The sequence below is a fragment of the Dufourea novaeangliae genome, unplaced genomic scaffold (assembly GCF_001272555.1).
Source record: "Dufourea novaeangliae isolate 0120121106 unplaced genomic scaffold, ASM127255v1 scaffold72, whole genome shotgun sequence".
Classification (NCBI taxonomy): domain Eukaryota; kingdom Metazoa; phylum Arthropoda; class Insecta; order Hymenoptera; family Halictidae; genus Dufourea; species Dufourea novaeangliae.
The window spans coordinates 295,295-310,719 of record NW_015373947.1 but is presented as its reverse complement, the minus strand read 5'-3'; the positions used below and the strand labels follow the sequence as shown (position 1 = coordinate 310,719).

At 42.9% G+C, this 15,425-nt stretch overlaps 1 protein-coding gene across 1 annotated transcript in view; it reads left to right on the top strand.

The window, feature by feature from the left end:
* LOC107186092 overlaps positions 1-7,190 on the top strand; it is a 76,180-nt gene extending 68,990 nt beyond the window's left edge. The window contains 3 exon segments of the mRNA XM_015573898.1: positions 1,114-1,392; positions 5,534-5,737; positions 6,984-7,190. Of these exon segments, the coding sequence (XP_015429384.1) occupies positions 1,114-1,392; positions 5,534-5,737; positions 6,984-7,093 (593 nt within the window). The 3' untranslated portion in view covers positions 7,094-7,190.
* The last annotated feature ends 8,235 nt before the right edge of the window (positions 7,191-15,425 follow it).

Genomic DNA, 15,425 nt, shown 5'->3' with positions numbered 1-15,425 from the left:
GAAAATTTTTCACGTTATAAATGCTCGTGTTTATAGGAATTCGACGTTTCGCGAATTAGTTAAGAAAATCGTTTTCGAGGGCACGGAAGCTTAGTCAAACGGCGTCTGACTGGAAATAGAAACACGGTAGCGGGTGCATCAGCTTAACACAAGCGATACGGAAACACGACGGGCACAAAGACGAGAGTTGCAAATGTCGGGAGTTCAACAATCGATTCCGCGCGGAGCTCCTTTACGATCGCGTAAAGGATCATATGCCGAATCTGTCGTAAACTCTCGGCACTCGAGAACCCCGGGGGCGCGCGCGGCCCCCTTGCACAGTTTCTGTTTAAGCCGATTACTCGATTCCATAACAGTGACGAAGACAGAGAGCCGTTCTGTCGGCTTGGAATTTATCACGACGCAATTCGAATAGCGCTTCTGGCATTGTCGCTGGGTAGTCTTGGATGGATGTCGATGTTTGCCGGTGTTTGTCGATGTTTCGCGAAGTTTACAACCGCTTGAAAATTACTACGACTCGAAGAGAAATCTTTTTTGTTCGATTTAAGGACACTGACATTTACCAACCAAAGATCTCTACGGCTGAAGACATAAAAATTTCAGTATATCTGCATAATTTGTAGTAAATCAAACCGTATCAAACGTAGTCAAACTCTCACAAACACAGCCAAACTGTGACAACACGATCAAGTTACGATAAACGTAATCAAATGTTGTCAAAATAGTTCTCATCCTTCTTCTGTACATTATTGCCGGTAGTCGATGTTTGCAGGTGTTTGTCGATGTTTGGCGAAGTTTACAACCGCTTGAACGTTATTGCGATTCAAAGACAAATTTTTTTCATACACTTTATGGTTACTGACAGTTACTCACACCAATCAAAACCCCTCTATGTCCCCTGCTTTTATCGAAAACCAAGTCAGACACATTGCAGAAGAATAGCCCTTGCAACGGTTCTTCGTCAGGGATGTTACCGACTATCCCTGTTACGTTTCAGTGTTATGGGTAGCTATATACCTCGAGCAAATTGAAAGGAAGCACAAAACTAGATATCTATAAGTGTTCTTGTGCGAGGGGGAATGGAAATAAACGTTCCTCGTTTTAACTTTCCAGCGTCTGATCCGATGACCAGGCAGTGCCCGAACCTGGGTCGTTACAAGATCGTGTCGGTGTTCCATGCACACTCGAACGACAGCTCCGACGACATATTGGGCGGGGGCGGAAGGCAGAACGTCGCGAACGCCGCCGAGGTTCAGGACGCCAGAGTTACGCCGACACCTAATCCGACTCGATGCCGTTATGGAAGCGTCCGCCAATTGGATATCGGTTGCAAGACACCGGATCGCATGGAGTTCGCTTCATCTTGCAGCGACGAGGCACCGTACCTTTCAGGTAACGCATCAGCTATAATTTCTTCTCTGGCTAGGGGCTTAAGTTGCTTGGCGAATGTTTCGTGATCGATATTGGGTACTCCAATGAAGGCTGATTATGTTGTTTGCATTTAAACAGACAGGTATTGATTACACGGAGGAAAACGATGAGTATTATTACAACCTTGCAGCTTTCTATCCTCTTCCTGTAAGTCAATATACACAACGATTAATCTTTCTCTTCCTATGGCATATATCTTCCCATTGTCACCCACCCCTGGTAGATAGTTTAAAATTGATGGAGAGAAAGGCATAAAAATTCTTCACACTTAACGGGATGATAAAAGCATGGAAAAGTGTCTGGGAACGTTTATAGATCGAGAACGTGGGTTCTGACGTACGACGGACACAAACCGTCGTCGAGTCTTGTCTCATTGTCATTCTGCAAGGGTGTCTCGTCTCTCAATTTCATACAATTGCAAGATATGACACTGACAGGATGAACAGGGTTGTGTCGAGAAGTATCCAGCTACCTTCTTCAAACCCTGTCAAACTTTATCAAACACGCTCAAACTTCAACAAGAGAAATCTTGCGCTTAATATCTTGAGTCGATAATTCAAGCTGATACAACTATCATCTCGATTGTGGTGATCTCTGGCACCTACTTTTTAAAAACAAGCAGCAGCGAAGTATCTATGAGGTCTACCTATTTCAGAATATAAAGACCCATTTCACACATCACGACGACCAACTGCATTCTACACACTTCCAGTATCAGATCTTCCACCAGTTCGACCCTAAATCGTCATCCGTCTTACCCGTACCCCTACCCTGGACCCGACTCCACGTACAAGGGCACAGAATCAGACAGGGTGCCGAGTGAATCCTCCGTAGGGGTGGAGCACCTCCGGCAGGGAACATCTTATCGGATTACCCGCACCAGGTCGAGTTATCCTCCCATCGGTAGGGACGCGTCTCCTCGCTTCCCCATTCACCTTCACCCTCTCTCTTCCTGCCCGCCGCCGCTGCTGGCAGGAAAGTTATCGCAAGTGGCGATAGTTAGTTTGCGGGGAGTCAGGCAGCGTGACGGTTGCCGCGGCTCCCCCTGGTTCGCTTATGTGTAAACTTTGTAGCTTTATTCGGGCTGTACGTGTTTACGACCTGCGTGCGCCTGCACGCTGGGACCACAGTCTCAGCCGAATAACGGAAAGTCCCCATATGTCTGGCGACAATCACGTCGGGGTCACCAGTTTGGCGGTAATCTGCGGTTGCCGCCGTGAAAAGGAAAGGAGAGGGGAGCGTTTCGTCTTGGGTCTGCTAGTGGACTCATGAGTAAGGCTTACCTAACAGACCCTGCCTTAGACGCGGGGATATTCGATGGTCGGTTCAGGAAGTATATATACTAATGAGGAAGGCTCCGAGTAGTTGCGAGAAAGAGGTCGGCTTGCTAGCCCTCTGGTGGCGAATGTGGGAGAAGTGGTGGTCAGCGACATCGCGGTCGTGCTGCACGCCATCTATCGACGCGTCAGCGTCTTGAAGATCGGGTTAGGGGATAGAGCGGATGAGATCCAAGTTCTCGAGTTAGGTCAGGCTATTCTAGGTGGTGCACTGATGTTGGGTACCCAGTTCTCTGGTGTTATGAGGAAGAGGAATTAAAACTGCAAAGATCCTTATCAAATAATTACGTCAGCCGCCGAAAGAACAGTCTGGGGGGCAAACTAAATTCGGCACCGATGCTAATCCCGGGCGTAGACACACACCGGCCAGGATAGCTGGATGTGATTAACGATCACTGGAAGGCCTAGGGGGAAGCCCCCGGCTCGAGACATTTCGAGATGTTCTCGGTCTAGGTGCCGGCGAGCTAAGATCGCTGTTTGTACGAAGTCTTAATGACCAATTCGCGTTCTAGCCGGCGCGACGGAACAGTAGAAGGGGGGATGGTTGCACCGTGGAACGCAATCCCCTTGTCGACAGTCGTAAGACACGAGGTTCGAGCACCTAAATCCTCGGTTATGTCAACGCTCCTAGCTGGCTAAAATAATTCCTGGATTCGAAACGCCTACGTCCCCCCACCACAGCCTCGGAGAATCCACTCGTGTTTTTGTGGATTACGGAACACGGGCGCGATACCGGCCCCGTCGCTGCGTACTTTCGCTCGTTCCTCTTCTCATCCTCTTCGTCACCGTGATCTTTCCCTCTGCTCGGCGAGTTTATCTCCAGACGAAATTTCCTCCGTCCTCGGATAGATTGATTTTTTGCCTATCGCCGGGCGCCGCCGGGGTCTAAGTGATTTTGATTAATTCCGGTACGGTTTCCACGGACGAGGATTTTCCGTTGATTGTTTTTGGAGAGTGAAGTGTCCGAGTGTACTGTCGCGGGAGATTACACTTAACGACACTAACCCTGACGTTTCTATGGCCTATGGTGGTTATAACGTGAGTAGACTATAGCCTAAGGTCACTATGGCCTAACCCAGACCTATGGCTTAAAGTGCCTTTGACCCAAGGTGGATATAGCTTAATGTGCTTATGGTCACTCAAGGAGATCAGGTGTCTTTGATATCTTATTATGGATCATGATTGACCCGCCTGCGTTGACGGTCTGTACTCTGAGGGCTAAAAGCAGAAGATCATTTATTCTAAAGTGGGTCCTTATTTCATCCAGGTACCACTTTTCATTTAGGCGACATCAGCTATAGATCTCGAACGAAATATTGAATATAATATTGTAACATATTTCAAAGTTGTTCTGGAGATTATTCTGTACTCCGTCTGAGAGGAAAAAAAGGATCCACTTCCATTGTACGATTGCTTCCATTACTTCAGATTTATTGATCAAGAAGAAAGTCAACTGGTGTTTCGAATTTTTGCCCCCTCGAGAACATATTTCGCTGAGAGTATACCCCGCCCATACTTCGCGCCGTTGAATTTTTGTTGTTTATTTCCGTTTCCATCGGGCGCGCGCGCGGACGCTGTAAATTCTCATCTTTCTATCTTGCAGCCCTCGATAAGGTATCGTGTCGAGACAACACGCTAGATATCGACGCGTCGAAGCGATTTACGGCTTTCGTTTATTTCGTTCGCGCCTTGCTCGAACTCGAAACATAGGCCGGACCTTTTTTCCTCCACTTCTCTAAAAGCCCGTCCCTCTCGAGAGTGTCCCTGGTGTGAGAAAACCATTTTTCAAGGATTATTTCAAGTGAGTCCCGCCGATCGGAACGAGTAAGTTAATCGCCCAGAGATTAAATGAAACGATTTCTTACGAAATAGTTAAAATAATTTCGACTACTTTGATCGAAAAAACATTGTTCAGGTGACACAATGTGAACGTTCGAAGTAGAGTAAGTCTATTGTAAACGCAATCTGAAAATATTGTATTGTTAAATGTTAAAGTATCGCTCCCCTTTAATTGTATGTTACAATTATAAAATTGTTAACTTACGTCGAGAATAACTTAATTCTATTCTATAAAACGTTATGCAATTGCTTCTTTGCGGTACTCGCTCCAATTGCACCCTCTCCACGTTCTCGTCTCTCCTTTCTCCCCTCCCACCCCTTTTATTCCTTTCTGAGCCCCCGGCCCTGTAACTCGGTCGTAAAACGACTCTTAAGGTGAACGAAATCGAACACTTAAAATCGTTGCATGGATGATTACCCATTCACTGCTTTCGTTAGGACGATAAACGTTCCTTCCATTGCTTCCGGAATTTTTCCTCGAGACCGATAAACTACTCGGAAATTGTACTTTTGTGCTTCGATTCTCGATAATGGGGTCACGTTATCTCGTGACGGAATGTTCCCCTAGATTTTCCACGTGGGCTCGTTCCATTTTCGGAAAATATCTTTCAACGATTGCACAGCATTCGTCTCCCGTCACGAATCGATTATCAAACTCACAATGTCTTAAATGATTTTCAACTTTCCTTGACGTGTGAGAAAAAAGTTAACCGAAAAATTATGTTAAAAACTATACTAAATTAAAATATAAAATTTAAGTATTAACCTTGTGTTCCTGACTGATTTTAATGCAACTATTGTCGCTATTACTACCTTTGTATAATAATAATGTGTTGATCTAAATACGTTGGTATGCTAACGTAGGAGGACGGAGTAGTCACGATTGTCCGTCGTTGTGCGTAACTATGAATCTTCATCATTTTCAGAGTACTGGTGCCACGGGAGCTGGATCGAAAACGGCACAGCTTATTTGGTCGCGAGCACAGACGTCGGCCGTTACTGTCTCGTTTACAGTGCATCAACCGCGGCGACAGGAAGTCGTGAACTCTCGGTGACGGGTCATCTTGCTTCCTGTCCGAGGACCTCTCACCGTCATCTAATATCGTGGCAGGTCAACCTCACGTCGTACGGTGAGCATTGTTCACGACACGAAAACGGTCATCGGGATTTCTGACACAGGATTGAACATACGAAGCACCAATACTCGTGATCCCGATCCGTCTACTCGGTCCATTCAATTATCGACTAATTAATTCGCTTGCCCTACCATCGATACCATTCGTGAGTCCAGTAGAACGATCCGATGGCTTCAACTAAGAATTTTGTTCAGTTAATTGTAGATAAGATACTTTGTTCGACGACTAGGTACCTGGAAGTGTAGATACTTCGAAGTTGGGGAAGTGTCAGACGATAAGTAATGGAAGGCTGATGGCTGGATAACGGTACATCCTGATTGATTTGATTACCTAAAAGGAAAATTAGCTGATCGGGTGGTTAAAATGTAAGGTAGCTAATTAATTAGACCTGAGAAGCAGACGAGCACTTCGAGCACTGATGTAAATACATCGTAGGTAGCTAGTCGTACATAGCTAAATTCCTACCTAGATCTTCAGACCTCTACGACTAACAACGTCCAAGTTTGAATATAACTGAAGAATTTTTAGTCAACTGTGTACAGTGTACTTTGATTTACTGTATTTACTGCTTAGTGTACTTTGATTTACACATACATACGCGACTATATCCAGCACTGATGTAAATACACCAGAAACTCTCACAAACATAGTCAAAGTTTCACAAGCACAGTCATATTGTGACGAACATAGTCAAACTCTGGCAAACATAGTCATATTGTGACGAACATAGTCCAACTCTGGCAAACATAGTCCAACTCTGGCACACATAGTCAAACTCTGGCAAACATAGTCAAACTCTGGCAAACATACTCAACAACAACGCAAACAAACTCTGACAAACATGATCAAACTATGGCAGACAGAGTCAAATGTTGCCAAACTAGTAATCGCGATTCTGCTGTGTGTCTACACAGTGTCATATTGTGACGAATATAGTTAAACTCTGGCAAACATAGTCAAACTCTAGCACACATAGTCAAACTCTGGCAAACATAGTCAAACTCTGGCAAACATAGTCAAACTCTGGCAAACATACTCAACAACAACGCAAACAAACTCTGACAAACATGATCAAACTATGGCAAACACAGTCAAATGTTGCCAAACTAGTAATCGCGATACAGCTGTGTGTCTACAGCGTTAGGGACCAAAAGAAACCCTCATGATTTATATCAAACATGCTCAACCATGTCTTCAAACTTCCACAAACCTTGCGACTAACGAGTCCTCATTGTTCCAGCTCAATGCGGCGAGATTTCAACGGCCACGTCGTGGACGTACCGCATCTCAGCCTCGATGTACATCTTCGTTGTCCTCGGTGTCCTGTTCGGCAGGTACATCGTGAGGTGATGCTACTGAGTGGAGAGACCGGGCCACGCAGGGACGGCCGTGTAGTCAGCGAACAGCCACACACCACAAAACCAAAAACAGCGAAGCAAACAACAACAACAGCAAAATCTATACATGCCTGCATAACGTATCTATAGATTTCTCGTTCGACGTGGATGGAAACAGGAACAGTTTGACGCCAGGGGTCCCAGGGCTCGGGGGAGAAAGTAATCTAATAATCAAGCTTAGTGGATAAGTGACTGAAGACTTGTCAGTGTCGCGCGTGCAGTGGACTACATGAAGAGACAGTGTGCGTCCGCGTGCAGCCGTGAAAATCAGCAATGTTCCTTCGTCGGCGAACGTGGCAGATCCCCCGAACGGACAGTTGTACATAAAGTAGCAATACGTTCCGGGACACGCTTTCACCCCCTCCCCTCCCAAAAAATGCGACAGAACATTTCCGATTTTTCTCTCCATCTTAGACAGTGACCCTAATTTTGTCCCGTACATAGTGGCGGTCTCTTCTTCGGGATTATTTTCTCCCTCCCCCGTCTGGAATCTACATTCTCCTCCAATCATGTGAATCTATTTCGATATGACGTTCCTTGAATGCTTGGTCGGTTTGAGGAAGTTTGTGACGATTTGCGAGTGTTTGCGCAAACTTACTGTTGCGTACAGTGCTTTAATTTTTATTGGTTCCGCCATCATACGCAGACTGACTGTGTATTATTATTTTAAATTGAGGTGAATGTACAGAATGAGATATTGGCGGTTACCAGTTAGATTAAACGTCGGGAAGGTCTAAATAAATTCACCAGGATCTCGTGTCTGGTCGAATTTTTCTCTAGGACCTAGAATTTTCATATACAGTATTCCCTCTCTGTAAGCCTGCTTCGATAACCTTGCCATAATCTCGTCGACATTCCCGCATTTAGTCTCACGGGGTGACGAGGTAATGAAACGACAGCAATGTAGTGACCATCACTCTGTTGAAGCCTGACGGGCCGCCCAGGAGCGTGCTTATAGAGAGGGAACACTACTAACTGAACAGTATTCCCTCCGTAGAAGCCTGCTTTATCGACCTCGTTATAATCTCGCCGACATTCCCATATTCATTTTCACGGATAACGAGGTAATGAAATGTAGTGTCAATCGCTCTGTTGAACTCCGCCAACGAGCCCCCCAAGAGCGTGCTTATAAAGAGGGGAACACTGTTAACTCAACCGATTTATTCTGTACATTATCTGGGCATCTGATTCAGTTTGTAATTAATATCCACGGAAGATGCGAGTACTTACGTGTAAAGGAAGTGTGTTCGTACACGTGATAGCTGGCTTTAAAAATTGGCTTTACCGCCAGCATAGAGAAGCCTGGGGCTGATGGAACGAATTGAAAGAGAGAGAGAGAGATTGAGTGTTCTGCAAGACTGTGACGAATAGTGAAATACTGGCCGCCCTGCCTCCGAGTTCACCAATATTTACGTGTTTCTCCCGGTTGATCAACGTGTCCGACTTGGGCGCCGTAGACTTTTTCGCTTGATTGGACCGAGATCAAAGGGGGAAATGAGATTGGGCCGAGAAGTCGGGAAATATCGGTTGGGGAGGACGCAAAGGTGTTCCGAAGCGTGTTAAAAATAAACAGACACAGAGGGAGAGCGTGAAAAGGGGGCCATGAAAATTTTCTTCTGTGCAATCGCGTCAACCGGTTACGAAATACTTGCGGAAAAAGTCGCTACGACGGGCGGGAAAGGTTAAAAACAAATTTTCTCGACACCTCCATCATTGTTCCTTTGACATCGAGGACTTGTAAGGCAGTATTTCAATATTCGGTCGCAACGAAGGAGAAATTCAAGCGCACCACACAAAACGATATATAATAAGCCAAAAAGAAACTGACGAAAAAAAAACAAACAAAAAATGACAAAAATAAGGGTGCTGGGGCCAATATTGCGTATGCGTCGAGTGGTGAGACTGTAGCCCAAATGTGGGAGATAGAGGCGAGAAGAGGTGAGAGAGAACGAGAAGAGAGACAAACTTAGTGTACTTACTTAGATTCACACGGAGTGTCCGCCATATTTACCAGGGACCTGCGTGAGATATTTCCGGGTCACGTGTGAACGACGCGTTTGTAGGGGGAGGAGATACGAAGCAGACGTCGCCGCGTTCCCAGTGTGATTATGCACGTTTTCATTAACCGAAACAGAGGAACCGTGCGGAAAATGGAACGAAGAAAGCGTGGAGACAGTAAGGCGAAGTCACTGGGCTCTAGCTGAGCCACGAGTACTATAGCGAACGAACAATTCTAATTATAACTATTACTGTGTACGTGCAGGAACGAGTGTGTAAATGGACTTCTCCCTTCTTCCGTGTCTGCTGTTTTTTTTTTTCTTCTGTGTTTCCCCATTTACCTAACCCCATCCCCTTCGGCTTTCATTCGTGCTTACCCCCATGGAAGATCGTCGGGGGCGATATTAGCTACTAAGTGTCGCCTTTCGTGGCTGCTGCGAATACTGCGTGTGAAAGCTTTTCCCTGGTCTAATAGGGACGATACGATCCCCCGGGAATCATTGATGAGCGAGGTGGTCTCGGAAACGAACCTTAGGTCGATTTAACTAGATCTGATAGTGACCTGGACCTAATGTAGATCTAATCCAGACGTGATCCGTACCTGGTGCAGACATTAACCAGTACGGGCCGAATCTTGATCTTGATCTTGTCCAGTTGTAATCCAGTTCGAGCTGAGACCTGATCTTATCTAGTCCTGATCCAAGACTGATCGATACCTAATCCCTGTCTGAACCAGTCTTGACATACTGTTCATCCAGACTTTCTTCAGTCCTGGCCTAATCTTGATCCAGACCTTACCTAATCCTATCTCAGACTTACTTTGTGAAAATTGCTATGTTTCACATTAAAGAGTAGGTACTTCTATTTGGTAGTTTGATAAAGAGTAGTGAGGTTGCAGGTTTACTGACTTAGAAACACGTGTGTATCACCTGAGAAACGAAGCTAGACTTAAGGATTGATTCCGAGACGTTTTAGTGCGAAAGTATAGAGGAGGAAGTTTTCCCTACGTGTACACGTTACTGTCACCGCAATGCACTTGACCGACCATTAGAGTCTTCTTTTGTCTCAGGATCCTTATGAGACAGACGTTAATCTAGAGACTCCTTCACATGAATTAGAATCTTCAAATCATTCTTTCTCAGTTGACAAAGGTCTAAACAAATCTAAACTGTTGAAACATCATTGACGGTCTAACGATTGACCTCTAACCAAATTTGTTGCTCGATGTCCTAAGTAGTTTGAAGGCGCCATATTTAAACGAGTCATGTGATCGCAAAAATCTTTAATATTTCTTATAGGACACTATTAAATGTATCAGTTTCTTGTGTTACTTTGGAATTCTAGGCTCTCTAGAATCCTGCGTGAAGGGAAGACGCAAATCGTCTAGCAATGACAGAACAGGTGGTTGTTGAGGAACATATCGATATCAAGAGAAATCGAGCGAGGAAAGTGCTACTAGGGCGAGAGTTAGACTGGGGGGGGGGGGGGGCGGAGACAAGAGGGAAGAGATATCTCCGCGAGGAGATACGATCCTTTTTAGCGAAGGAAACCGCGCGAAGAAACTCAAAACCTCGACAAAGTACACATATTTTTCACTCGAAATATTTTAATTAAGGGCGCCGATTGTATGGACGAAGAAAGGGAGGACTAAATTGGTCGCGTACTAGACGGTTACCTATACATACATGGCTAGTCGGATATACATAATATAAATATGAACATAAACATGAGAAAATGAATCTATATAAATAAATCTATATGAATATACTTGAGTATATAAATACAAGATGACAATTCGATGTTGGCTATAAACTGTACACTATTAAGTAATGGGAAATCGAGGATAGAAACGGGAAGATGACTGTCCGCAAAGGTTGTCATTGATGGAGCTGCTCTGTACCTATGCCTAACTTTATTTAAGGTATTTTACTACCTTGAGTTCTAATCTTACTATCCACTCCACGGTGAACTTCATTTTTTCATTCGACACAGTAACTTATAATGAATACTTAAATGATATCAGCTCAAGTGGGGTCTAACTTTTACCTGAATCAATTTATCTTACATCTGATGTACACCTAATCCAAACCACTATACAGTAACTCATAAGTTTTCGAGGTAACACTGAGTGTTCTGACGTCATCCCCACCACTGAAAGGCTCCCTCGTGGAACCAGTCAAGTGTTCAGTAGTGGGGATGACGTCTGAACACTCAGTGCCGAGAAGCCTTTGAAGACTCATCGATGATTTACTGTAACCTTTTATTTGGTCCACATCAAACCTGATTATTAATTACCTTCTTCTTCTATAAAATCAAAACAGTTAATTAAAAATCATGTAATTGTCGTTGGATCTACTCCAGTTGAAAATACTTCATCATAAAATTACATTCAATTTCCTAAAATGGCGATACATTCGGCGGTCAAATGAAAGACGAAATCAAACCCGTGACTTCAGTGGTCACCACCGACAGCTTCTGACAACCAGAACGAAAGACCACGAATTCTAACACGCTTTTTTCCGGGAAATAGGAGGGACCGCAAGACGGTGGCTCCACCTATCTGTAAATAATTTCCGTATAGAAAGAACCGGTTAAGAGAATTGAAAAGAAAATTGAAAATACATATGGTCAAATCGACTAACGTGTGTCGCGGATCATCGAGTCGCTGGACAAAGTTTCCTGTAAAAAGAAAAATAGGAGGGGCGGGGAGGGGAACGACGTGAATTCGGTTTTATATAGATCGCGAGAGAGTGTAGATTTCAGGGTATTTATATCGAGGGTTGAATAGTTATACAGAACATACAAGATATTTAAATATGAATTATATTATAAATATAAATATGGAAAAATATATTATATACATATATATATTATATACTATGTTTTTATTGTTGTGACGTTAATCGAATAGCCGAAAGCGATCGCCGTTTTCAACGGGGGATAATGCTCTCGTTTCTTCATCGAAGAACGAACATTTGTGATTGTTTCGTGAATGCTATCGTAACTTCGATCGGCGTTGACAGTTCTCGATAAGCACTGTCGAACTAAACACCGGGTTAGGACTATGGAACTTGTACTCGCTGATGGATTTATTTTTATTTTCAAAAATCTAAGATCGATAAACGAAAACGATCGCTTTGATTTTTCTTCAACGAAAACTGAACAAATTTTGTTTGCAATTTGGCATTTTGCTCAAAATTAAAATTATGACAAATTAATGTAGTAAATAATTGGTATGAGAAATACTTTCAATCGGTATTTTAGTCGACAGTTTCTTAAGAAAAAAATGTGTTTAAACAGTTACAGACACGTAACGCGCGGAAAGGTGTCGTTCCATGATTTCTTATCTGTAGGTGCCGTATATAGTAAATTCTCGATGAGTGTTCGAAGGCTCCTCGGCATTGAACATTAAATATTTCATAAACTAATGACTGTATGTGACTGAATCAAATATCATTGGCTTCAGAATTCCAAGCTCTATCACTGTGCCAAACGTCATTAAAAAGTCAATGTTAAGCTGCGTCGACACTATATAACAAAACAGTGTTATGTAACAAATTGTTATACAACTTTGCTATACATGTTTTTCTAACTTGCTAAAAAACTATTGTACTTGTACCTTCTGGTACAAGTATTTAACAAGTTTGTATAACATTTCACATCTCATTATTAATAATGGCGTCACACTTGATGACCTAACGAGCTTTTTATAACTTTGCTGTATAACTTGTTATACTATATAGTGTAGTCGCAGCTTTACACCTGCGGAACTACCACAGTCAATACCGAGAAGCCTTGGAACACTCATCGAGGAGTCACTGTACTATCGTCAAACAGTTCTATAACTGACGGTCGAATACCGTTCGATTCGACAAGGCCAGGTGAAAAAGTTCTATTTCCTATCGAAGGTGACAGAATTGTATTCGCATTCCTTCGATGATGTAAAATAATGTTTATATTGTAACGAAAAATTCGATAGACAGGTATTTTCGAAAATGCGTGGTGGGGATGCAGTGTTTGAAGGTAAATTTCAACTAGAATTTCTCAAAAAAAAAATTTAATGTTATCTCAAAATTCAATGCATATTGAGTTGTTCCATTCTGTGTTCGCCTTCAAACCGCTTCAAACAGTCTCAAATTACATGAAACTTTGATTATCCTTCACTGCCATCGAAAGGAGCACAATCAGCACAGATATCCCATGAATCGATCGAGAGAGAAACAATGTGAAATTGATATGAATCTGTAAGTTCCCCCCATTATTGTCATACACACACACACACACACACGTCACTGCCTGTAGAACGAAACACAACGACTATTGCCGTCTCTAGTCTTAGCGTTTTACATTGTAATTCCGATTTTGTAAATGAAAAATATCAGCGTCGTGATTCTCGATTGAGATTCAAGCAACGGATCACGATCCAATTCAAGTCGAACGTACAATTTAGACGATCGAATCTGATCAAAGTCAGAGAGAATATTCGCATTCTGGAAAGTATGAAGCCAATTGCAATCGATCGTTAACTTTGAATGAAAAGTATCTCGGGAAAGAAAACAAATTTGTGTAAAATTCTAGGATAGAAAGTTATATATACAGCCTGCTTCGAACCATTTCGAGCTGTCCCAAATCGTTTCAAACGGCCTCGAACCGTCTCGAACCGTTCCAAACGGCCTCAAACCATCTCAATCTATCTGAAACCATCTCGAATCGTCTAAAATCGTCTCATACAAACGTTCTTCAGGCGATAATCGATAAAAATTCGAATCTCGATCGATGGTTGTTGCCGTGAAATTCGAGCCATCTCGTTGATGCCCGTAACAAACACGCTGGTTTAAGTGTAGTCACGTGTAAAGAACGCGCACTACATTTTTTTAGTGAATGAAAAAGACGAGTAGATGCAAAGAACTGCGTTCAGAGGTGTGAGGGGAAGGGGGAGGGGCGTGTTTGTAAACTTCAACCCATTTAGACAGGAAAAGGGGGAAAAGATGACACGATCGAGAAACGCACACGTTTCCTGCACTTTGAACACGATCCGATTGGTACTATCCTTAGAATTGGATCCACGCTTGAAAGCTACGAACTCTTATACATAACTGAGTGTTTTACTATTGGATTAACAAATATTACGGCGATACTTATTAATGTAAATGGTTTTTCATTACTATATTATAGATGTTACTTAATAATATATTTACAAATAATTAAGCGAGAACAGCTGCGGTTTTATTGACTCATCCCCAGCCCTTCCCACTATTCTCAGCTATCGAAGCTGCCTGTCCATGTTTCCTTCTTTCCATTATATTTTCAAAGAATTCTTTTCTTTGAAACTTGAAGATGCGAATTATTATTTATATGCTGGAGACCTTTTATTTCAGAAGTGGTGAGTGAATACGAAAAGTTTTGTTTGGTCTCTTTTGGTTTTCGACAAATTATCATCCTTCTCTTTGCAATTGATTGGAGCTGCAGGTAAGACGACTTGCGTTAATTTTAACATCAACTGAATTAAAATGGCATATTACAATTAATCGTCCATCTCGCGCCAAGATTCGACCCTTTCAACGTGGCAGGAACATGGAGCTTTATATGTAGTTAGTGTAAAGCTGAATGCGCAGTATCACAGACGAGGTATAGGAGTAGAAATCTCGCCAGGCACCTAGCCATATAATTGGTTAGCAGTTTCACCGATTCGCCACGGATGGTGCCACCGTTCAAAAAAATAGTGGTACTCCGCGATTAAATGCGATTTTAACAGTGTTCCGGCCGTTTATTGTTATTATCAATAACAGTGGATTAATCTACGTACTTTCAGCTACAAGTTGAGTGCTTGGTCAAGACGAATCAGCCGTTATAGGGTACTAATCTACAGTCTTTAAACTTCGATGTAATGCATAACGAAGAAAAGTGTTGCCTGTTTAGTGGTTATGTAATTGACACATATTTCGATCGGATTTACACTGCCAAACGAGCATCAGTTTTCCTCGTCATGGATTACATTGGAAATTTAAAAAACGCAGATTAGTACTCTCTAGCAGGTGGGAACCAGTAATTACAAGAACATTGTTAAATTCTCAATTGTTTGCAACGTTTGACACTGTATCTCGCGATGCGTACCCCGTTTAGTTCACGTTAAATAGCTCTTCCAACGTTCTATGGACAAGTTACGTCTTGATCAAGCATTCAGTTTGAAGCTAAAAGAACGTAGATTAATCCACTGACATTGATAATGACAATAAACAATCAGAACACTGTTAAAATCGCATTTAATCGCGGAATACCAATATTTT